General features: G+C 31.2%; 1 protein-coding gene across 1 annotated transcript; it reads right to left on the bottom strand.

Annotated features, from left to right (window-relative positions):
• Positions 1–512: 512 nt before the first annotated feature.
• LOC131606382 (cyclin-U2-1-like) lies at positions 513–2,130 on the bottom strand. Its single transcript, XM_058878616.1, has 2 exons — positions 1,650–2,130; positions 513–951 (listed from the first exon to the last, which is right to left on the bottom strand). The coding sequence occupies exons 1-2, from the start codon at positions 2,066–2,068 to the stop codon at positions 702–704; spliced, it is 669 nt and encodes a 222-aa protein (XP_058734599.1). The 5' UTR covers positions 2,069–2,130; the 3' UTR covers positions 513–701.
• Positions 2,131–23,765: the final 21,635 nt, after the last annotated feature.

The following is a 23,765-nucleotide window of genomic DNA, read 5'->3' as shown; positions in this document are numbered from 1 at the left end:
AAATTTTAAGAAATTATTAGCTTTATATTCCAATTTCGAGGTAAAATTTATCAAGCGCCAAATGAATTCAGTTGCTCATTTGTTAGTTAAAGCGACCAATTTTTAAATTAGACGCAATGTTTTTTATTTAATTCTTTTTATATTGAGCAACAATTAATTTAATGATATGAGTTGAGTTTATTTGTGTAAAAAAATAGTTTAGATTCTAAATTAAATTTTTGTAGAAAGTATGTTTAAAAGAATAAATGCAAATTCATTGTGTTGGTGGAAGCAAATTAATTACTCAATTTAAATATCTTTTTCTTCTTACTTGTGGCAATCCATAGATATTTTACTTTTTAGATCCTATAATTGAAAGGGTAAAAAACATTTTAATTGATGGAAATCATAAAACTTATCTATCAAAGATTGCCTTGTTGTTCTCAAATTTATATTGTTTGTACTTATGTGATTGAAAATATGCACATATAGAGACAAAAGTAAAATTTCAAAAATCTCCACACCAACAAACAAAATCTCAAAACTCATAAAATTCACTATTTCCATTGATGGAACAAGACAACTTTGTACATCACCCTCACTTGTCCTTTACCTATAGTTCTAAAATCATAATCCACCAAACAAACACTCAAATTTACATTGATCTATACACATTAACAACCTTTCTTTATTTTCAAGCAAAAAAAAATACCCTAAAAATTCTACAACATTACTCGTGCAATTTGTGTGTGTCCCTTTTCTTTGATTTCTTCAGCACATCTTAAGGTCCTCTCAATATGGTACCCTCCTCCAATGCTTACTTCTCTCTCTAAATGGCAACAATAGCTCTCAAATACACTCACATTTACATGTAATTTGAAATTCATCATGAATAGAAATTCAAGCTCTAACTCATTCAATTCATTTGTTGTTAATCCACCAACTTTTGCAAAGTATGAGTTTCTGAAATTCCTGTCAAATAACAACAAGCCACTTTAGTATCACATTATATAAACAAATTCAGTTGAATCTACCACATTTCATTTTTTTATCTTTAAGGAGTGGAATTTTAACCATCAATTAAATACAAAAAAAAACTTGATTGTGAAAAAATATATTTAGAATTCAATAAAATGATTATTATTTCTTAAAAAGTAATAGTTCATATTAGGATGGTAAATAGGTATATCCGTCCCGCAAATAATTCTCAAAAAAGGGAATGAGGCTAGAGTTGATGGTGTATAAGCCTAAAATTTTGGTTTGTTCATACAAAAAATGAGAGCGGAACATCACATAAGGCATTGATTTTTAAAGTTAAAAAAAAAAAAAAATCAAGTTAGTGCCTGCACACGCAAAAAGTCTGAAAAATACAAATATATTAAAGGGTTTATGTTTAAAATCTTGACTCGTTCCTATAAAATAATACAAACAAAATAAGTATGCACAAAAAAGCAGACCCGTTTTGTCAGCCAAACTATTATTATTAATGATTAAAATTGATGAAAAAAAATCTTTTAATATAACAAACCCATTACCAATTTTTACTATCTTGAATATGAATTAAGAAACTAATGTTAAAAAATTAATGAAAACAACCTTTTTTTAAAAAAAAATATATTCAAGTATTGAGCAAATAGAAAAAGAGAAAAATGAGGGAGAAGAGTACTCACATATCTTCAACATACTTAGAAGCCACCATAATAGTAGTTATGAGAAGTCTATGAACATTTCTTGAATTGATTCTAAATCCAACATTACTTTGACAAAACCTATCAATATACACATAAGCAACAACATAAACCGAAGGTCCAGCACGTGTGTACCTAAAAATCCTCTCTAAATAAGATTCAATAGTCAAATCAGGAACCTCTCTACAATCAAAGATCTTTGTGGTAAATTCTTTGGACAAAACCTTAGAACAATTCTTCACAATTCTTTGTGTTCTTGCCATGGTTCTCTCAATTAATGAAGCTAGAACATTTATCACTAATGGTGTGTTTGAATCTTGTTTGTATGAGTAGGAATATAAATCATAGTGTAGCTTCCTTGGAGAGATTGTTAAAGAAGAAGATGAAGAAGAAGGAGCCATGAAAAAGGTGGTTTTGAAAGTGATTGGTATGTGTAAGCTTGAAGGGTAAGAATGTATTAATTTTGTTGTTAGGAAATTAAGTGGGAATGTAATGAAGAAAGTTTTATATATAAAGGAAAATGGAGTTGGCAATGGAGGGAGAAAGAGAGAGAATTTTTTGGACTATTAGGATGAATAAAAAAAAATATAATTTTTTAAGGTTAAATATACAATATTATAATATAGACAAATGGTTATATCTCTTGTAAAAAAAATTAGATTAAAATGTTAAAATCTATGTTTTTTTCTGTAAAAGTTATCTTCTATAATTTTTTTTTTTATATTTATCTCCGAATTTAATGTTAAATTTATACGTTTAAGAGAAAATTCAAAAAATAATATAGATAATTTAAAAAAAATCGCAGAAATAAAGTAAAAATCACTTACATAGGATAAAGTGGTATTAATTTTTTTAATTATTATTGGGTCCTATAGTATTAATTTATTTTTAATATTTTTGTGTGTGTGAGAAAGAGAACACTGAATATGATTATGGTTTTGGCCATATGGAATTTAGAAGGTGAGTGGAAGATTAATGATTAGAAAAATGACAAAATGAAAAATATTAAGATATATGAGTGGGTTACTCTTTTGTTTGTGATTATAGATTACAAACAGTGCCAGCTAAGGCTGTTCTATGTGTTGCATAAAAAACAAGACAGTTTCTTCCACAAATTGATCTTGGTTTAAAAAATTACATAAATAAAGCTAGTAGTGGCCTGCAACTTGTTTAAGATATAATTGCTGTACTTTAATTTAATTTCTTATCTTCTTTTTATTAAAAAAAAACAAAGTTTAGAGAGTTTAGATATGCAGAAAATTTAAAAATATATTAATGATAAATATATTATTACAAAAATATACCTGTAACAATGTTTTAAAATAACACAATTATAAATGTGTTTTTTATTGTGTTTTGTTAACACTATCGTAGTGATTTTTAAAGCGCTATTGTATTGGTTTTTTTTAAAATAATTTTTATAGTGTTATATAATTTTGTGAAAAAAATTTTACAAATATTTTTTTCATAAAAATTTTAAATAAAAATTTTGTTTAAATAATTATTTTTAAAATATGATTTTAGATATTTCATCTATTTATTAAAAAAAATTGGATATCACACTTAATTTTGACGCTATTTCCAATAGATTTTCATGAAAATCATTTTTGAAATACAATTTTTTTTTAAAAATTGAAATTTTGACAAAGTTAAGGTATTCGATAATCTATGTTTATGTTATTGGGTGTCAAAATTAGTGTTTCATTTTAGAAAAAATGAATATAAAAAATTTATAATATTTTAAAAAATTTATTTTTAAAAATACAAAAAAAAAATCTATTTTTTTAAAGCTGAAATAAACATTCCTATATTATAAAGTGATTAGAGTTAAAATAGATTAGATTAAGTTTTAGAAGTCTCACCATAGTATTCGGCCAGTGGACAATTTTAATTTACTTTGAAACTAATTTTAATTTTAACATCAAATAGTTTCAGTCTATTCTCGAAAAAAAAGTTTCAGAATTTAAATTATAGTTTTTTCTATCAAATTTAACATTAATCACCATTGAAGTTCACTATTACTGGATTAATGCTATTGTAATTAGAATTACTCTGATGTTTCTACCAACTTTAATAATATAAAATTAATTTATGGGTCATGCTAACATGTGCCCTTAGGGCACATATTAAGGGCACATGTTAAGGATACTATAAATAGAAAAAGTTAATTGTAATTAAATGCAATAAAGTCATATTTAAAGTTTCGATACATTAAATGCACGCGTTTTAAGAAAATATTTCTATAAATATCTCATTAACTTATGTCTTTAGGCACACGTTAGCTTTTCCCTTAATTTATTAGTGATTGCATAAAGCATGGAACTAACCCTTGGTTTTCCAGGCCTATCAATTAGGAAATTTTCATTAGCATCAAACCTAAAATTAAATCTATGGTCATGAAAATTAAACGATAATTTTATCTTTTAAAAAAATACAAATTTCTAAAAGTGCTACTCTTTCTATATTTTCTGGAATCTTTGGTCCAACCGACAGTGAGGTGAAGGACAAGAACGGAAATAAATATAGCTGGTTGGTTGGTATATGGACCTACAAAATTAAATATCATTGAAATGTCATTATAATGTTCATATTCTTTTTATTTATAAAGATTTTGATATCCTAACAAATATTTTATGAACACGGGAGGAAACTATCATTTTCACTTATTTATATATGTATTTATTTTTTGTTATAAATTTAAATAATTTCACCGACTGTTTTAGGTATGTCGATAATTTATGAACATTTCTTTCAAATGTGATTTAAATTTCGTTTGTTTACTGGTGAAAATTTATCATCTTCTTGAAATTAAATATTAACTAAATATTTATAATGTACAAAAATTTTAAAAGATAAGTAAATTACAATTGTTAATTTGTTGGAAGTGTTATTTTTATTTAAATTTTTGAATAACATAATTGAATGGTTGTGATACGTTGATATTATACAAAAATTTACACTAAAATTACATAATAATTAAACTCTTAATTATTTAATAAATTTAAAATAAAATTTTATCTATAATGTTGATTAGAAGAAATATTTTTTATGGTATGTTTATTTTAAAGTTTTAAGTTATATCCTTAGATGTTTTTAAAATATAATTTTAGGAATAATATTTCTAATTATGAATTTGGTAAATTTTACACTTTTTATGAGTAATTGTAAAAAAAATTAATTTAAAATAAATAATTAAATATGTGTAGGAAGAAGAAGTTATAATTACTTGAAATGTTATGCTCGCACCTTTATGCATTGGAATAACATGAATAACTTGAACAATTTATGAAAGGGTGAAACGCTTATTAAAAAAAAAAAGAAAGGGTGAAACAAATGTAAAAAAATTGTATTCTCTACAAACCTTGAAACAAATTTACTATCAGAAGTTGATTGATTTAGCTTTATAAAAAAAAATAAAACTATTTTGTTTCTTCTTATATCTACTTGAATACTTGAACCTAATTAATTTTTTGAAATTCCAACTTCCTTCATTTAGATCCATCGAATATAGTGGCTTTCAAAACTATTCGCTATATCGTTTAACTAAAAGTAGCTATCGCCCCTGGTGAAGCTACAAAAGATTCACCATCTTTTCCTTGAAAAATATATGCTTTGGTCTTTGTAATATTTTCGTCTGTTTCTTTGTGACAAAATCTCGTTCAACTTAGATTGTGGACCGAGGAGTATTCCAACCTCTTTTGTTTCCCACATTCGCACAATAATTTCACCAGGGCAAGCCTTCACTTAGACCCTACTACTGCATGTGATAGTTGGACAGGAAATGCTTCCTGACTTTCAGCTGTTACTGGTTAACCTCAATGTGTAGGGAGTAAACGATCAGTTGAATAGTGTTTACAACATGGTATAGCAGTAGGATTCATATACCTGAGAAAGGCTATTCAAAATTGAAGAGAGCCTACAGCATGTTAATGCGAAGAACATTGGGGCATAAGAAGCCACCTCCCAAAGAAATGAAGTCGTCATTCCAAAACCAGCCTACATTAGGGTGGAGATGCAGCAAAGGGAAGTTCCAAGGTCCTAATGTAGGCTGGTTTTGTTGCCACCATATCCGTCATTCCAAAACCATGTCCGCTCGAGAGCAGAACTCTGAGGTCACTAGAGAAACCTCCCAAGGTTCAAAGCTACAATGGTACCGGGAATCTAAACGAATATGCCAACCACGTGGACGATCAATTAGACTACTACCATGCTACGTAGTTGTAAAGTGCAAGCTCTGTGGTATAAAAGCCTCATAGACAAAAGCATATATTCCCAGAGAGATCTCTACGAAGCCTTTACCGCCTACTTCAAAGCCCAGAAACATTATTCCACTATCACGGTCACCCTCTATGGGATTACTCAAGGAAATAAGGAGACCATGCACGAATTTATTGATTGCTTTACTAAAGTGGTTGTATCTGTGGGGGGCATAGGCGAAGAGTTGAAGTGTTGGATTTTCGAAAGAGGTTTGAGGTCATAATGCATGTTCTGAGAGAAGTCGGGGCTTAAAGAATCCTGTGGTTTGAAAGACTTACTGTGTAGGGGGTAAACTTTTATTAATTATGAGGAAAAAATCTTTTCCATGGGGATCAACCGAGGATTGGGTTGGCTATCAGACAGAAATGTTGGTCGACATATAGAAGAAGGAGGGCGCGGGCCCCAGTTCAGATTTTATGTTTATACTGTCTTGAATACTTCACGGGAGAAAATTGGAAAGAATGTGTCAACACAAAGTTCAAAGAAGCTAGAATCAGGAAAATATATATAGTTAGAAATTTTTTCCAAACAAACAAGTCCAATCAATTGTGTAAGTGAAAATTGTATCCTTAATCGATTGTAACAATTTCTTAATGAAAGGCAACAACTCTCTATCCAAACCTTGCAAATGCGAATTCATAATTGATTATTTTTTTCATCCAATCGATTGACTTAAGGTCCCAATAGATTAGACCATTAATGTGACCCACGGATCCTTTCCTATTTTGTGCTAACATTTATCCTATAAATAAAGACTTCTCCTTTCACTTTTTCACATATAAAATCATGAGTTATCTCTCTCCTCACTCTCTCTCTCTCTTTCTAAATATATTTCTCTACTTTCTCTCACTTTAATTTAGCCATAACGCTTTGAGAAAGTCCTTGTGTTTATGTGTGGAAACTTGTTATGTAAAGGGGTAAAATTGTAAATTCACTAAGAACTAATTTTCTTCTTGGTTGAATATTTCTTTTTTAGGAAGTGTTTATTTAGGTTCGAAGTTAAATTCGTTAAAAACTTTGTTTAGGGGAATTAGTATTAAGTCGACGATTGGTTCTTGAGTTGAGTAACTTAAGGAACAATTCTTTTTGTGGGTTCTTGAAGATAACTAGTGAAAAATCTTCTCTTCGGGTTATGAGTTCAAACCGGTGTAAAATCTTAACTTGGTTCGAGATCAGCTTGGAGTAAAATCTAAATTCGATTCGTAGTCAGCTTGTGTAAAACCCCAGTTCAGCTCATGGTCATCCCATGTAAAACCTCGCTTCGTTTTGGAGGATAGTCAATTAAAAACTCCGCATTTGTTCGAGATAAGTTTGTATAAAATCTTGGTTTATATTAGGAACTAACCGTTCAAAGCTCTATTTTTGTTTGGAAGGAAGATTAAGCATTTCTGTCAATTATTCGTTGTTTGGTTGGAAGTAAACCTGAAACTTCATTTTCCTTGTATAAGTGGGTTAATGTGCTTAACTTACTAAAAGCTCATAAGCATTACTTAGATCAAGTCTTGGGAGAGGATTATGTCCCTTCATTTAGACCAAATCTCTATAAATTCTGGTGTCATCTCTTTTCCATTATCTTTTTATTTTTTTGCATATTTTCTTTCCATTACTCTTTCACTGCTATATTTAAGCATTTAAAAAAAGTAGTTTGGGGAGGACCGACGGATGGTAATGTGACTTGGGAACTTGAGAGTTGGATGAAGGATTCGTATCCTGAGTTGTTCGCTTGAGTTAATTTTCGAGGACGAAAATATTTTAAGTGAGGGAGAGTTGTAACATCCTAATTTTATTATTTAGCTATTTATTTAGTTATTAATTATTTAATTGTTATGTGGTATGATATTTATTTAGTTATGTGATTATGTGTTAATTGGGTTATTCTAATTATTAGGAGTAATAATGGTAGAATATGCTATTGGACCTAATTATTAGAAATAGAAGTAATAAAGGGGGGGTGTGTACTAAGACCAATAACTAAAACAGTAGTTAGTAGAGAAATACTAGGTTAGAGAATCATTTGTGAAAAACAAGAGAAGAGAACAAGAAGAGAGAAGAAGGGAAGAGGAGAAGAGGAGAAAGAGGCAACCCTAGAAAGAGATTTACACTCAAGGTAAGGGTGGGTATTCATGTTGTTATGGGTATATATTGTATGCAATGGGTAGTAAAATGATAGGTGTTATTTATTTAAATTTCTAGAATCTTACATGTTAGGATTTATGTAGAAATCTATGAAATTGATAAGATTTGATGTGTTGAATAGAATAGAATGAGTACTCCTATGTTAGAGTTATAGGTTGTTGCTAAATTTGATAACACGATTTATGGTGATTTTAAGAAGGAAATTAGTGTGGGTTTCGAGTTAGAAAATGCAGAAAAATCCTTTTTACGCAGTATGCGTCAAATCATACATAAGGGGGGGGGGGTCGGCCTGAGCATAGGAAGCTAATGCAATAACCTTTATGATATAACTAGGACTATTGGAATTGGATGATTTAATCGTTGTGTGGTTGTGTAAATGACTTGTATTTATGTATACGTATGTCATAAATTGATGAGATATGAATAACATGTGTTGGTATGGCATGTTATATGTCATGCGCACTATGTGTAAATGTTTAATGCTATTTGAATGCATTGTTGATGTTGTTTACATGATGAATGTATGTTGTAAAATTGGTGGATAATTCAATGTGTTGAGTTATGGTGATATGCTTGAATGTTAAGATTATATGGATAATTCTTAATTGCATATATGTTTTGGTAATTGTATATATAAACGATGCTTAAATTTAGCGAATGTATGTGTTGTTTTTTGTGATTGTTGAGAATGACATTGATTGGCTTGTATGCTATATGTTATTTGTGATTTGATAAATGTTATGTGAATGTTTTATTGGTGATGTATGCATGTTGGGCAATGTTTTGGTGGATAATTTGAGGTGTGCGAATTATTGTGATATGCTCAGATGATTTAGGTTATGAGATAATCTAAATTGCATATATCGTGAGTCTTGTTGCACATGCATTCATGAGGATATTGTACTCTAGTTTGTGGCTTTGATTCTAGAAATAAATTGAAAGCGAGGTGAACTTGATGTTCACGATGGTACTACATGCATGAGTCTCATTAAATTGCACTGGAGTCACATTGTTGTTATGTGCGGTTTGATTTGATGTGTGATATGTGCTAGATGGTAATTGTTATCTTGAGGGAATATCGTTGATAATTGTGCAATCTGTGTTAAATCATGTAATTTGTTATATTGTAGGATTTTGTGATTGAATTATCTTTGTACCTTGATTTATTGAGTAATGTGGTATATGTAAACATGTGAATTGGATTGAGATATGCTAATTACATAATTATATGAAGTGTGATGAATTGTTTTGATGTATGTATGTTATACATTGCTTATTATTATATATTTCTATAATGTGAATTCTCACCCTTCTGTTAGAATGATATTCTATGCAACATTGCTCATGTACTCAAGATAGTGATGCTTCTCGCAAGGATTAGTCGGAGGTGTTAGATTGTGTTATTTCCTTATATTAGGTAGTGAGTCATGCTCTTGTCATGTAACACAGAGTTTTATGTTTGAACTCATGTTTATATTGAGAGATATTACTCTCTTATTTTGGTACTGTATTCTAAGATGATATTATGAGTGACCTTAGTGCCCAATGTTTGGATCATATGACTTATTATATATGAGATGAATATTTTGTTGGTATAAGATTATAGTATGGGATATAATCATTGATAATATTTTATAAAAGAATTATTTCGCTTTGATATGCATATGAGACGTGAAGGTTAAATATGTGTTATTATTATGACGAGGTGTATGTATGTTTTGTTGGTTTTCATTTTTGTTGGAAACGAAATGTGGCACCCTTTGTTATATGCATGCTATCTTACTCTATTTTTATGCTAATTATTTGGGGTTAGAAAAGGGGTGTTACATCGTCCACTATAACTTTGTTGACGCATACTCCATTAACCTTATCCCAAACGAATCGTGGCTTGATATGTGTCTTCATAGCTTCACCGGGCTTCTTAAAAACAACATATTCCTCTTTAACGCTAACATCATTCTTGACATAGTAGCACATAGGCTTATGGTATATTATTTCTTCGGAAAGGTAGTCGTCTTTCTCTTTGGTAACCTCGGTTACTCTATCAAATTCTATAGGCAAGACATAGAAAACATTTCATATGATATCTAGCTCATCCTCAAACCCACTTTCAAAGTTGTTAGCAAGCATGTCGTTATATTCGATTGAAATGGGGCCCCTGTCCTTGGACTTGACCACTGCCTGCTGAGGGATAAAAAGTATTTCTTTCATGGGCTTCTTCATCACTTGAGCCACTGTCAAAGGTAAGAATTTAATACTTCCACTTGATTCTTTACCTTCAAATGCAACTTTTTTCTTTCGCTAGTACCTCCTCTATTGTGTTCTGGTCATAGGATTCTTATCTAGATAATTCTTAGACCTATAAGAGTAGTTCTTTGAAATTGGAGAATTGTCATGGTATGACGAGCCTTGACCTATTTCAACCAATTTCCACTATTGCTGATTAGAATTAAGCTTGAAATTTGGTCGAATCCATTGATCATAAGGCACACTAATAGGTGGCATGTATATCTTCTTCTGGTTATTCCACTGGCGTGGGGGCCCTTGATATTTTTAGTAAGGGGCCCTCCTTTAGAGCTTGTCAAATGTAAATTTGGACCTCCTGTTGACCAAGGGCCTCTTTTTTGGCCGCTGAAGCTTGACTTCTTAGAGATCCATTGTTGCTTCCTTGTCGAAAATAGAATTGCAGCGAGGGCACAACATCACTTCAAAATCTATGATCTTGCAACGATTCAAGAAATCAATCAGATCTTCTTTAGCCTTTGGACACACCTTCTTGACTCTTTCATCGTGATTTATCATATTGAGATCTTCGACCTTTGGATTGGGATGCTTAGTAACTTCGACCATCATGATCTCCACAATCTCAACAAAGTTTGTGTCCTTGATCAGTGCATTTTGATGCACGTTCTTCCATGTTTGTACTCAAAAATTTCTTCCATTTGTTTTAATTATTTTTATGTTTTAATATGTTTTTATAATTTACTTTATTTTTAGCTTTATTTAATTTTCGCACTTTATTTTACAGCTTTAGCAGTCTGCACGGAAACGATCATAACTGGAGTTCCGGGAGTCCGATTGAGGGGTTCTAATAATCGCCGGAAAGCTAAGAGAGAGAGCTACGACTTTCATGTTGGAGTCAAAGTCAGATACGGAGCCTATAAAATTCCCAAATTTGCGTTTGAATCTGCAACACTTTATATTTTCAGTTTCGGGTCGCTAGTAGTGGGCCGGGTTTTGTAATTCGACCGAGTTGGGTCATAAACATTTTTTGGCTGATTCCTAATAGGTCTAGCAGCCACGAAACACTATTCACTATTCACTATTCACGATTTTACGGTTCACGATTGAGAGCTTGTATGTTTGATCATGAAGAACTAATTCTTAGAGGTTAATCTGCTGTAAACGGTTTCCGCCGATACTTTGAGGTTCTTACATTTTCCAATTAATCTATTTCCTTTCAATTCTAATCTTTGATATGTTTTTTTCTTAATTCGATATTATCCAAGGTTAAATTGATTTATTTCGATGGTTGCATGTTCCTATACTTTAATCGCGTTTGCTTAATCTGCGTATTTTTGTCGTGTTTGCTTAATTCACGATTGCTATATATAATTCGTTTGCTTAATTCGGGAATTAGGAACATACATCATATAATATCAATTGCGCTTGTATAATTGTTGTTATAATCGAAAAGGGAATAGAATCCGCTTGTGAGTTGGAAATTATTTGGATCGATGATAAGTTAGGAAGCCAAAACAGTAAATTAATCGTTTCAGCTTATTTTAATAATCACTTATTTTCACTATTTTATTTAATCAAAATCTAAAAAAACCCTCCCCTAAATCGATTTACCTTTGGTTAATAATCAACGAGAATCCTTGTGATACGATACGCGAGTCACTTGTCGCTTTCTACGGTTTTGTTCAAAATAACTCGTTATTGATCCGCGCGCGACAGCGGATCAAATTGGCGCCGTTGCCGGGGATTCTTGTTATCATTAATCATTTTTAGAGTCATAGGTTTAGTGTTCTCGCGTTTAGGCCTTAGTTTCCTCAAGGTTTTGGCCAATCCGTGTTTAGAGTCAAAAAATTCAGTTTTTGAAAAAATTGTGTTCGATTGTAAAACGTTTTTGCCTAGTGGAAGTAGAAAGATCGTGCGATTAATACTCCCTTACTCTAGGTTGATTTGATAACATGGTTGATCAAAGAACATTAAGGCAGCTAGCTGCGCTTGATGTTAATTATAATGGTTTATATATTGAATATGTTGATGTTGTTGTTCCCTTTGAATTGAAATCTGGTTTAATACACTTGTTGCCAAGGTTTAGTGGTCTTGCAGGTGAGGATCCACATAAGCATCTAAAGGAATTCCAGATTGTTTGTTCTACATTATTGAGACCTAAAGGAATAACAGAAGACTATATCAAGCTGAGAGTCTTCCCGTTCTCACTTCAAGGTGCTGCAAAAGATTGGTTATACTACCTTGAGCCGAGCTCTGTTACAAGCTGGAATGATCTCAAAAAAGTGTTCTTAGAAAGATTCTTCCCTCCCCAAGTTACCACTTTTTCATCTTCCGGACCTTCACTAGAGGACCTTGTCAAGCAAATGGCTATGAATAATCTCCAGTATCAACAACAAATAGATTCCACTCTTCAGACTTTGTAAACACAGATTGGACATCTTTCCACTTTGATGAATGCCATGCAGCAAGCTCAAGGATCAAACCAACAACCCTTGGAAGAGCATTCTATTTTTCAAATTGAGTCGCTTTCTGAAAATGTTGATGATACTCGTAATGATTTTCTTTCATCTGATTTTCCATCACTGTCTGATTTTGATGATGTTTACTCATGTTCTGATTGTACTGACACTAACATTTGTGTTGTATGTGCTGAGATTGATGTTGCCTTGCAGGGTAATATATTTACAACAGGTGAAGTTCTTATCAATGAAGCTGTTCATGCAGCTGATACTCTTGACATCCCGACAACCTCAAGCACTCCTTCCATTGAGCAGCCACCTTCCCCCGAGCTGAAGCAACTTCCTGAAAATTTGAAATACGCTTATTTAGAGAGTAATGAAAAACTCTCGATTATAATTTCTTCTAACCTTGATTTTGATCAAGAAAATAAGCTATTACAGGTTTTGAAGAAGCATAAGAAGGTGATTAGGTGGACTTTGACTGGAATTTCTGATATTAGCCCATCTATGATTTTGTATAGGGTCTCAATTGAAGGGGAAGATGAAACAAAAGTAGTGGGGCAGCCCCTCAATCTTTTGATCTCTGATATTGTGGAAAAGAAGATCACGTGCCAATTCAACACTTTTTTAATCGAAGATTCTTCTTTGATCCTGGAATAAAAGGCGAAGGCACTAATAAAAATTTCAAGTTCAATGAACATTACCCAAAGCTACTCCATGAGAGCCCCACTTTGGAAAAAGAAAATGTAGAAGATATCTCTTTGAGAAAAGATGCTTATGTGATCACCTATCCTCCTTGACTACTCGGGTGTGTTCTTTCCTCTCTCTCTCTCTCTCCTCTCTTTTATTTGATGTTTGTTTATTTCATTGAGGACAATGCATGTTTTAAGTGTGGAGGAGGGAATCATTTATTTTTCTTTGTTTTTGTTTTGTTTTGTTTTTAGTTATTATATTAAAATAAATATGCAGCGTTTTGAAAGTTTTAGGCTATAGACTGATTTGAGTCGAGTTTGCGGAGACTTGGGAAAATTCACAAGATCTGTATCGTTCTAACACCGTAAGTCTCCTGCATATGGAAATCAATTTGAATTTTTTTATTACGTTTTAGCCTTAAATTCTCATTCTCTGACAGCTCTTGAGTAGTTTATTTCAGTAGTCGGCACCATCTCTCACACACTTTACGCTGGGAAGCCGATGAATATAAGCGAATGTTCCGAGAAAAAAAAGAAAAAGGTAATGCACCTTCTAATTTTGGTGACCCTCACCCGGTCACTTAACCCAACGGTTGTGGAACCTTAAAAAAAAGATTTCAAGACTCTTTGTTAGTTGGTTCAGCGGTTTCTGGTGCTGAACTTGGTAGGGAGGATTACGGTTCGATCCCCCACAACTACAACTGAGTAAACAAAGGGTTATGCCACGTAAGTACCAGAACCCCGTGCAGAAAAGGATCAGAGTCACTAACCGGTCGTCTTGGCATAAGTGTGTGGAGATAACGGGCTTAATGTGATTGCGCCTGAATGAAAAAGAGCAAAAAGGATGAGTAAGTTAGGCTATGGTATAATAATATGATTTGAATTGGTTTGTGTATTTAGGAGGCTTATGTCTGTATAACTGTGGTTAGTGTTCTTACGATGTCCTTAATGTGCAAGATTAGTACCTGTCGATGCAAACTTACCCGAAGAAGATTTGTAGCCTAGGATGAGTAACTGTTGATGTATTTGTGCTTTCTTTGTTTCGTTTTTCATTTAGCTCGGAGTGCAAAAGTTCAAGTGTGGGGGAATTTGATCAGTGCATTTTGATGCACATTCTTCCATGTTTGTACTCAAGCATTTCTTCCATTAGTTTTAATTATTTTTATGTTTTAATATGTTTTTATAATTTATTTTATTTTTAGCTTTTTTTAATTTTCGCACTTTGTTTTTCAGCTTCAGCAGTCTGCACGGAAACGATCATAACTGGAGTTCCGGAAGTCCGATTAAGGCTTTCTAATAATCGCCGGAAAGCTAAGAGAGAGAGAGAGAGAGCTGCGACCTTCATGTTGGAGTCAAAGTCAGATTCTGAGCATATAATTCCCAGTTTTGCGTTTGAAGCTGCAGCACTTTATATTTTCAGTTTCGGGTCGCTAGTAGTGGGCCGGGTTTTGTAATTCGACCCAGTTGGGTCATAAACATTTTTGGATGATTCCTAATAGGTCTAGCAGCCATGAAACACTATTCACTATTCACGATTTTACTGTTCACGATTGAGAGCTTGTATGTTTGATCATGAAGAACTAATTCTTAGAGGTTAATCTGCTGTAAACGGTTTCCGCCGATACTTTGAGGTTCTGATATTTTCCAATTAATCTATTTCCTTTCAATTCTAATCTTTGATATGTTTTTTGCTTAATTCGATATTATCCAAGGTTAAATTGATTTATTTCGATGGTTGCATGTTCCTATACTTTAATCGTGTTTGCTTAATCCGCGTATGTTTGTCGTGTTTGCTTAATTCACGATTGCTATATAATCCGTTTGCTTAATTCGGGAATTAGGAACATACATCATATAATATCAATTGCGCTTGTATAATTGTTGTTATAATCGAAAAGGGAATAGAATCCGCTTGTGAGTCGGAAATTATTTGGATCGATGATAAGTTAGGAAGCCAAAACAGTAGATTAATCGTTTCAGCTTATTTTGATAATCACTTATTTTCACTATTTTGTTTAATCGAAATCTAAAATAACCCTCCCCTAAATCGATTTACCTTTGGTTAATAATCAACGAGAATCCTTGTGATACGATACGCGAGTCACTTGTCGCTTTCTACGGTTTTGTTCAAAACAACTCGTTTTTGATCCGCGTGCGACGGCGGATAAGTCCTCGACTTGCAAGGGGTCTTAGTTGATTTTCATGGGTGGCTTAGGTTTATCACCAAACTTAAACCTGCCTTCTTTCAGAGCATCTTATAGAAAATTCCTGAAAATAACACATTGAGAAATTTTATGGCCAAGGATATTATGATATTTGCAAAAAAAAAATTCTTCTTTATTTTTTTCCAATGGTGGCATATTTATACCTTTTGCCACTATGATTTGACCATCGGAAACTAGAAAATAAAAAATTTAATCACATCTAGTTACATCAAAAGTATAAGTCTTTATAACAAAACTAGTAAGAGACCCGTGCTGTCGCTCGGGTACATGTCTATTTGATGTAGTATATTTTGAATGATATGAAAGTCAATGTTAAATGCTACTATGAGCAATTTTATTAATTATTATGTAAATTAATTAGACATGAAAAAAATATAAATTTTGATAGAATATTTATTTACTATGTAAATTAATTAGACATGAAAAAAATAAAATTTTGATAGAATATTTACTTCATAATATTATAAGAAATGTAAGTGCAAAATTTAAAATATAAATTATTTTTTTACTTAATTGTAAGTTGAACAATAATCATATAGATTTAAGTGTATTTAAAAATAGTAATTTTGTTTTTAAATAAATGTAATAATTTGATAGTGACCCGTAACATAAAAAATTAGTTGTTTGAATGACTATAAACTAATATTCAATGAGATAAAATACAATTCTAAAAGAACTTCTATCATTAGAAACATTTGAATTTTATTATAACCGCTTCTATGGGCACACATATAATTGATAGTGATATACTAACATAGTAAAACTTTATACACTTGTAGTGCTTGAAAATTAAACTCTAGTAGTGCTTGAAAATCATACTGTTCTTATTTTAAAGTAACATATATGTATGCTTTTTTACTTGAATCCAACTGGTAGTGTCCGTGTTATTTCACAAAGTATTTCAATTACATTTGTAAAATAAAAGAAAAGTCGTTTAAATATTATATATAAATAATTGAAAATAAATTCACATATGATTAATAAATTTATTAACATTTTAGATCTCATATATAAAAAAATTATGAAATATTGGTGCTCTCTATAAAAATGAGAATAAAAATGAAGAGATTCAAAAATTAAGAAAAGTGAAAATAGAGAATACAAATAGTTAAATACTGTATTATTTAAATAAATGATCAAAACTTTATTATTTTAAAAGTAAGAGCTAAAAATATATTTCAACATAATTAATATATATGTATATAATCAAAACTCTTTTTAATTGATTTAAAAATAAAAACAGAGGGAAGATTGACATAAGGGAGAAAAAGAAAGCTGAAAATTAAAATGATTTTAAATAGACCAGTCAATAAAATGAGAATATATGGCAGTAGAGAAGTGGGAAAGGTGAAATATTGTATTTATCAAAGGGCTTTATAGGTAGTTTGTAATGAAAAGGTGGTTTAATTAGTAGGTTACAAAATTGTCCTTTTTGTAGTGTAAAATTTTTTAGATGAAAGGGTAAATTAGGTAGATTGGTCAATTGAATAGTAATGGGTAGATAGTAGATTTTCATTTCTACTTAGTTCAATCAGAATTTTTCCATTAGAAGGCATTAAAACTTTACAGACATATTGAGGTTATGGCTCAAATTCTTCCAGACTAACCTCATTTTCTTCGACACACTCAAAGGCTACATCGAGTTCTTGATTATTACCATCTATTTCTAGATAGGAAATCTTTTCCTTCCTAGACTGTGGTTTCGATCTAGCCTTTTAAGCCTTCAAGTGTTCGACTTGCATAAATCTGTCTCCTAATTGGGCCATATCCCTTAGGTATTGGGCATCCAACTTCTTCTTAATGGAGTAATCTAAGCTACTTGCAGCCATTTCGACTAACTCTTGTTCAGGAACTTGAGTAAAACACTTTGACTTCATCAACCTAAACTTATCGAAATAATCATCTATGAATTCAGACAATTTTTGCTTTAAATTGACTAACTCTTTTAGGATAATTTTCAACTGGCCCATATAAAATTGATCATGGAACACCCTTTCTAGCTAATTTCAATGGTGTATGGAGTTTTAAGGAAGAGTAGTGAACCGTGTGAAATCATTATTGGTTAAAGAATTAGCTAAGTATTTCATCTTTAGGTTTTCATTATTAGTCAAATCACCGGCTCCTGACCAGTATCGAGCAATATGCTCGATAGTGGAATCACTAGTATCGCGTGCAAACTTAGGAAATTTCCAAGCCCTAGGGAGTTGAGTTTGCATTATGTACTCTGATAAGGCAGACAAAAATTTCGCCTATGAAGACCAACATTAAGACCATCTTGGGCTATGATTTGGTCAACCATATTGGCTATGTCATTTTACCCCAAATTTTTTTTGGACTCTTCTAACCACTAGATCTACATCTTGGTTCCTGTTCACCAATACTACAGTTGAGTCGTTTCGACTTAAGTCTCCTTCGACTACTCTAGGTATAGGTTGTTCGCCCAACTAGGGCATAACCCGTTGTTGGACTTGATTATTAGGAACTCCTTTATTGTTTGTAACTCCTATTTTTTGAATTGCCATAACTGCTTGGATTTGAGGAACTGACTGAATCGGGGGTTTGAAAAGCACCAAAGAAATCAACAATTTGACCCATTTGATATGTTAATTGTTGGTAACTATGATTGGTATTTTAGATTAGAGGATTGAACTTTGTACTAATTGGTTGGGTAAGCATGTTAACCATATCATGGTTACTGCCATCCATTTGCTGCTTTACAGCCAAAAGAGAACTAGTGCTTAAAGGTTGTATAACGCAGAGGATATATCCTAACCCTCCTCGGGGTTGACTCATTCGACTGGGACTGCTTATGGCAGATCCCGATGCCATGTATTAAATAACAGGAGAGGCAACGACTTTTGCATTATATGCATACGTAAACACGTTACTTTGTAGGTCTTACATCAATGCATTTGGCATACCATATGGATACTCCCTACTACCAGGGGAAGCATGAAGCTTGAAAGGAATGGAGGCCTAGTGTCTCCTATGGTGGTTTGTGTAACGTGGGAGTAGTCGGAAAACTGGTCGATTATTGTGGGGGTACCACTATCTTCAGTGTCGTAGTCGAAACTAGCGTTTAACTTATGGCTGAAGAAATTACTCTAACATTTATTGAAGTGTCTTAACCATGAATCGTGCTTCGATTGTTTGTTCTTCTGCATTTGAAACGTCATTATGGGGAAGGGATAAATTCTTTGACGATTGACGAGACATCTTAACATTTTGTCACTCCTCAGAGACATAAACAATCAATGATTGAAACCATTTGCATGCGTAAAAAATGTAAAACAAAATAAAAGCATGTATACTCTTTTGCAAAAGTATGATTTTGCACAAAAGTAGTCTCACTGGGCGAGCCAAGTTGCCTACTAGTTTTTATAAACAATCTTAAGTTTTAATTCACTTGTAGGATCAAACACGAAAATCATAGACAACTTTGTGTAAAAACTTTTTGGGAGAATGTAATGATGCTAAAAGAATGTAAAAGCATTTGAATTAACAAAAGCAAGGAAAGAAATAAACAATAAATAAAACAAACGACATGCCTGAATTTAAAAGTGGAACACAAGTTCATACATTTTTCACAAACTCGTTATCTCAGTAAATAGGATGTGTGAGTTCTAAAGAGAACAAAATGAAATGTGAACCCTAATTACATAATCGAAATTTACTTATATACTAGATACATTATCACTCGCAACAACGATTAACTCTTAAAAATATGACACATATATATGCTTTCGTCTTCTGAATTGTTCTCACGTATCTTCGACTCTTGAACTGCTTCAAACCGCCCCTATTTTCTCAAAAGTGTCCTTAAGCCCTCAAATCACATATGTCGAATTAGTCACTTTCATCGAAATTGTAACTTGATGTAAAAAATATGACTCCCTATATATTGAAATGCTTAGAAAAATCTCATGCTAACAACTTCATATACCTTTTATTATGTATTCTCTTTATAACTCTTAGAGAAATATTATTTATATTATTAAAACTCTAGTTTCCTCCGCTTTATTTTCTCTATCATTAACATTAAATTTTTATAAAAAATTCTAAGGTTATGTTTGGGAGTTTGCAAGGGAGAGGATGGAATGAAGGATTTTGAAAATTGATTTTTTTTTAAAATATAGAAAATTTTTTAACATTTTTTGAAAAAAAAGATTTTGTTTAGAATGATAAAATAATGTTTATCATTAATATATTTTTACTTTTTGAAATACTATAACAACAAAAATTATAATTGAATATTTTGTCTAAGCCCTCCAAAATCTTCAAAAACCCTCGTTTAATACAAATTTTGAGTTCCCCTAAATTATAGGGTTTTTGGTGTTTTGAAGAAAATCAAACCCTCCAAACTAAAATCCTTCTATTCTTTTTTCCATTCCTTCTTATTTTTCAAAACCCTCAACTCTCTTCCCCTCCAAACTCCCAAACATAGTCTAACAAAATATTAAATTTATTTCAAAATTCATTAAACTACCTACTAAATATCTATCATTTCTATACACACATCAAATGTTGAATATGAAAGGATGTGTTATAAGTCATACATTAAAAACTATAAAGACCAAAAGTTATATTTATAAATAGAGAAAATTTTCATATTTTAAACAACACAAATATTATGAGTCGTCGTCATGTGACAAATCCAAATTACTTTTCTTACTTCATATCTAAAGTAAAATTGCACACACAACTCTTCTTCATTTGAATTGATTCGATAATATAAAACACGGACCCCATCCATAACAAGTATACGAAAGAAACAAAAAGAGTTTATCATTTAATTGGAGTTTTCTATTTGCAGCAAAATCGATGGGATATGTCATTGTCTCCTGCAGACGTATATAAGGTACATAGTTTAATTTAACACCGACATGCACAATTGAAATAATCTTCAATCTCTGGTTAGTATCCCTCTTCTTAATTCTATTTCTCTTTTCAATTTTATTTTATCACATGATTCATAATACATCTTTCCCTTTTTTTCTTCATATAAATCTTTCACACCTCTTCTCTATACCCATTCAAAGAATATTTTCGGCTATTATTTTATAAATAAACTATCCAACCCAACATAATAGAGAGGCATGAATCAGGAGGTTAGATGTATCCAGACGTGGTCGCATGTCAATAAGTTGGTGCCAAGGGGACATAATCTGGCAACAATAGAAAATAAATCTCTATAGGCTTGGACGTACTGTATTAGATTTTAGAAGGACATACATGAATGATGCTATCTACCACTAGCTAGGGAGCATGTTTGGACGGCAACCATGTCACAACAAAATTTACTACTTTATTGAAGGATTCCACAAAATTCACTATATCTTTTACTCTTCTCATTTCCCATTATCGACTTTAGATAAAAAAAATTGTATATATTATAAATCATTTTAAATATTAATAAATTATTAATATTATTGTGTTCATATATACTTAAATATTTATTAATTCCTCTTTATTCAATCATTTTAGTTTATTTTTCTCATCTCAATAATAAAAAATGTCTTACTAACTATTGTCCTCGGGGCAGTAATTAAACATTTAAAAAAAAACAGAAAATATTTTATAGAAAATTTAATATTTCAATTTTTAAAGCATTAAATATGCAGATTACCGAGATAAATTTACTATTTTAAAATCTTAACCATTGCTCTGAGGGCATTGGTTAGCATTTCCCATAAAAAATTAAAAAATTCTTCGTAATATATATTTTTCATATTATAATATTTATCATACAATATAATAAAGTAAGATGAGTATTTTGGCAAGTTTGTCATTTGTTATCTAATTAGCATGCTTACTAATTTAAAAATAGCTATTAATAGTAACATTTTTATAAATATTTTTAATTATTTTTTAATTATTTAATTTATTAATTCCTAACAATTCTATCTTTTATTTTGTTAATTGTTAAGCAGAATAATTAATAGTAGTAATTAGTAAATTGAGAGTAGCAATAACAAAACCCTTCAATTTTCTACGTATTACTTATCATTTATTTCTTAATTTTTTTCACTAAACCACTTAATTCTTTCCACTAACCACATATTGGAAAAATCATTTTACACCCGGCTATTATGACTTTGTCTTGAAAACATTCAATTTTGCTTTGAAACAATAACAAACTTTTCAATTCCGTTCCAATTCCTATAAACCCTAAATTATACTATAAAACATGGTAGGATAGACCTTTAGAATCCACTGCATCTTCCGACTTAAAAAATTACGGTATGTTTTGCTCCTTCCAAAATAAAATATTTATTGTTCTTCTTTTTTTTTCTCTGCATGTTGGATAACTCCTTCCAAATTATAATATTTATTGTTTTTCTTTTTTTTGCATGTTAGATAACTCCTTCCAAATTATAATCAAAGATCTAAATATGTTAGTTTCAAAAGTTTTTGCTTTTGAATCCATCAAATTCGGGGTTTATCTCCACAAATTCATATTCTTCTAATATCTACGATTTTGATTTTCATTATTCACTTCCGAATCTCTAATATAATTTTTTTGTTTCAAAAATTGGCTTTTTTGAGTTGATCTCTTCAGGTTGATTCTTGCTTCGCGATGATTTGTTACTGTTAGATCTGAAGTATTGTTGTTGCTGTTTGTTTGAATAAGGTTAAATTTTTGTGTTTTTTTTTCTCATCAATTTCTGTTTAATTTTTAATGGTGTAATGAGTCAATGTTTTGATTATTTGTGTGTTGGCAATGTAATATATTGTTATCGTTATCTGTTTTCTCTAATGGTCTGAATATTTTTTTACTTTTTGGGCAACCCCTGATGATTACCACATACTATTATTATTCTTTGTAAAATTCAATTTTTGAGACCAGTAACCCCACCTCTTCCATAACCCATTTATATTAATGTTTCTGCTTTCTTTCTCACTCATGTTTTTGCCTCATTCTTCACTGTTTTAGTTTTCTACAACTTACTATAAAAGGTACAAAGTATTGATTTTCATGTTTTCCTTATCAGATCTATTTTGGTTTCCTCTTCAAATCAATGTTTTTGCCTCATTCTTCAATGTATCGATTTCCTCTTCACCTCAATGTTAGAGTGTGTAGTATATTTGTGAACAATGGTATGAAACCCATTGTTGTTGATTGTGTTGATTATATCCCTAATATTAATATTGCTTTATTCAATATGGTAATTTTGTAGTTCTATATTTTTCTCACAGTGAAAATAGGTCCAAAATTTGATTGAACGTTTCAAAACGTCTTGCCATTTGAAATATTGGTGGCTGGAGCGTTGTTTGGACCGAATTATTTTGCGGATTGAATTGTTTTTGAATATCAGAATCATATCTAAACATCAGATTCAAATTATTTTGTAGATTGAGTTTAAATGTTGTTAAAAATCTATTTACCTGCTTCTTGAGATTGAAATGTAGCCTTCCATGATATGTTTTCATGCTGAGGAAGACGACAATAATTAGACTTTAATTTTTCTCTATATCTAAATAGTGACTTACTTTTACTCCATGTATTTATTCTACAGGATTTGTCTTGTGTTTATGTTTTGACATTTGAAGTTGTGAATCTGGTTGTTTATTCACATAGTTTTTTTGGCATGGGGAAGAAGCTAATTGCTGACATTGGGAAAATGATGGGTGTCCAAGTTAATGTAAAATGATCAATGAACAGTTTAAACTCATACTTTTCAAGTTCTTGGTGACGCAGTTTTACTGATAGATAATTGCTCAAATTAAACTAGATCTAAGTTTCTAAGGAAGAAATAATAAAACACTTCAGAATTTTTCATAACATTAATGAGGAAGATGCATACAATTATATAGTCATGGTTTTCTTTCCTAATACTTAAATGGTCCATGGGCCAACAAAGGTAAATAGTCATGAAACATAAAACAAAATACTAAAGACACCTCATTTAATGATAATAGTCTTTAAGAAAAACTTATTCTTTCTTTTCTCTAATGGGCCTTTTAATCTTCTTATCAATACTCATTGGCCCATTAAGAACCTTGTTCTCAAGGTTCATAGGAAAGTTGTTGGGTGGCATCATGGAAGGAGATGGGCCAAAATTTGGTGGAAGTGGGCCGGGTTGG

This window comes from Vicia villosa, linkage group LG5, assembly GCF_029867415.1.
Source record: "Vicia villosa cultivar HV-30 ecotype Madison, WI linkage group LG5, Vvil1.0, whole genome shotgun sequence".
Taxonomy (NCBI): Eukaryota; Viridiplantae; Streptophyta; class Magnoliopsida; order Fabales; family Fabaceae; genus Vicia; species Vicia villosa.
This window is presented reverse-complemented; position numbering and strand designations above follow the sequence as displayed.

Excerpts from the sequence above, each read along its gene's own strand:
- LOC131606382 (XM_058878616.1), bottom strand. The coding sequence starts at position 2,068 with ATGGCTCCTTCTTCTTCATCTTCTTCTTTAACAATCTCTCCAAGGAAG. Across the intron at positions 952-1,649 it reads TCTAAGTATGTTGAAGATAT|GAATTTCAGAAACTCATACT; the intron begins GTGAGTACTCTT and ends GTTATTTGACAG.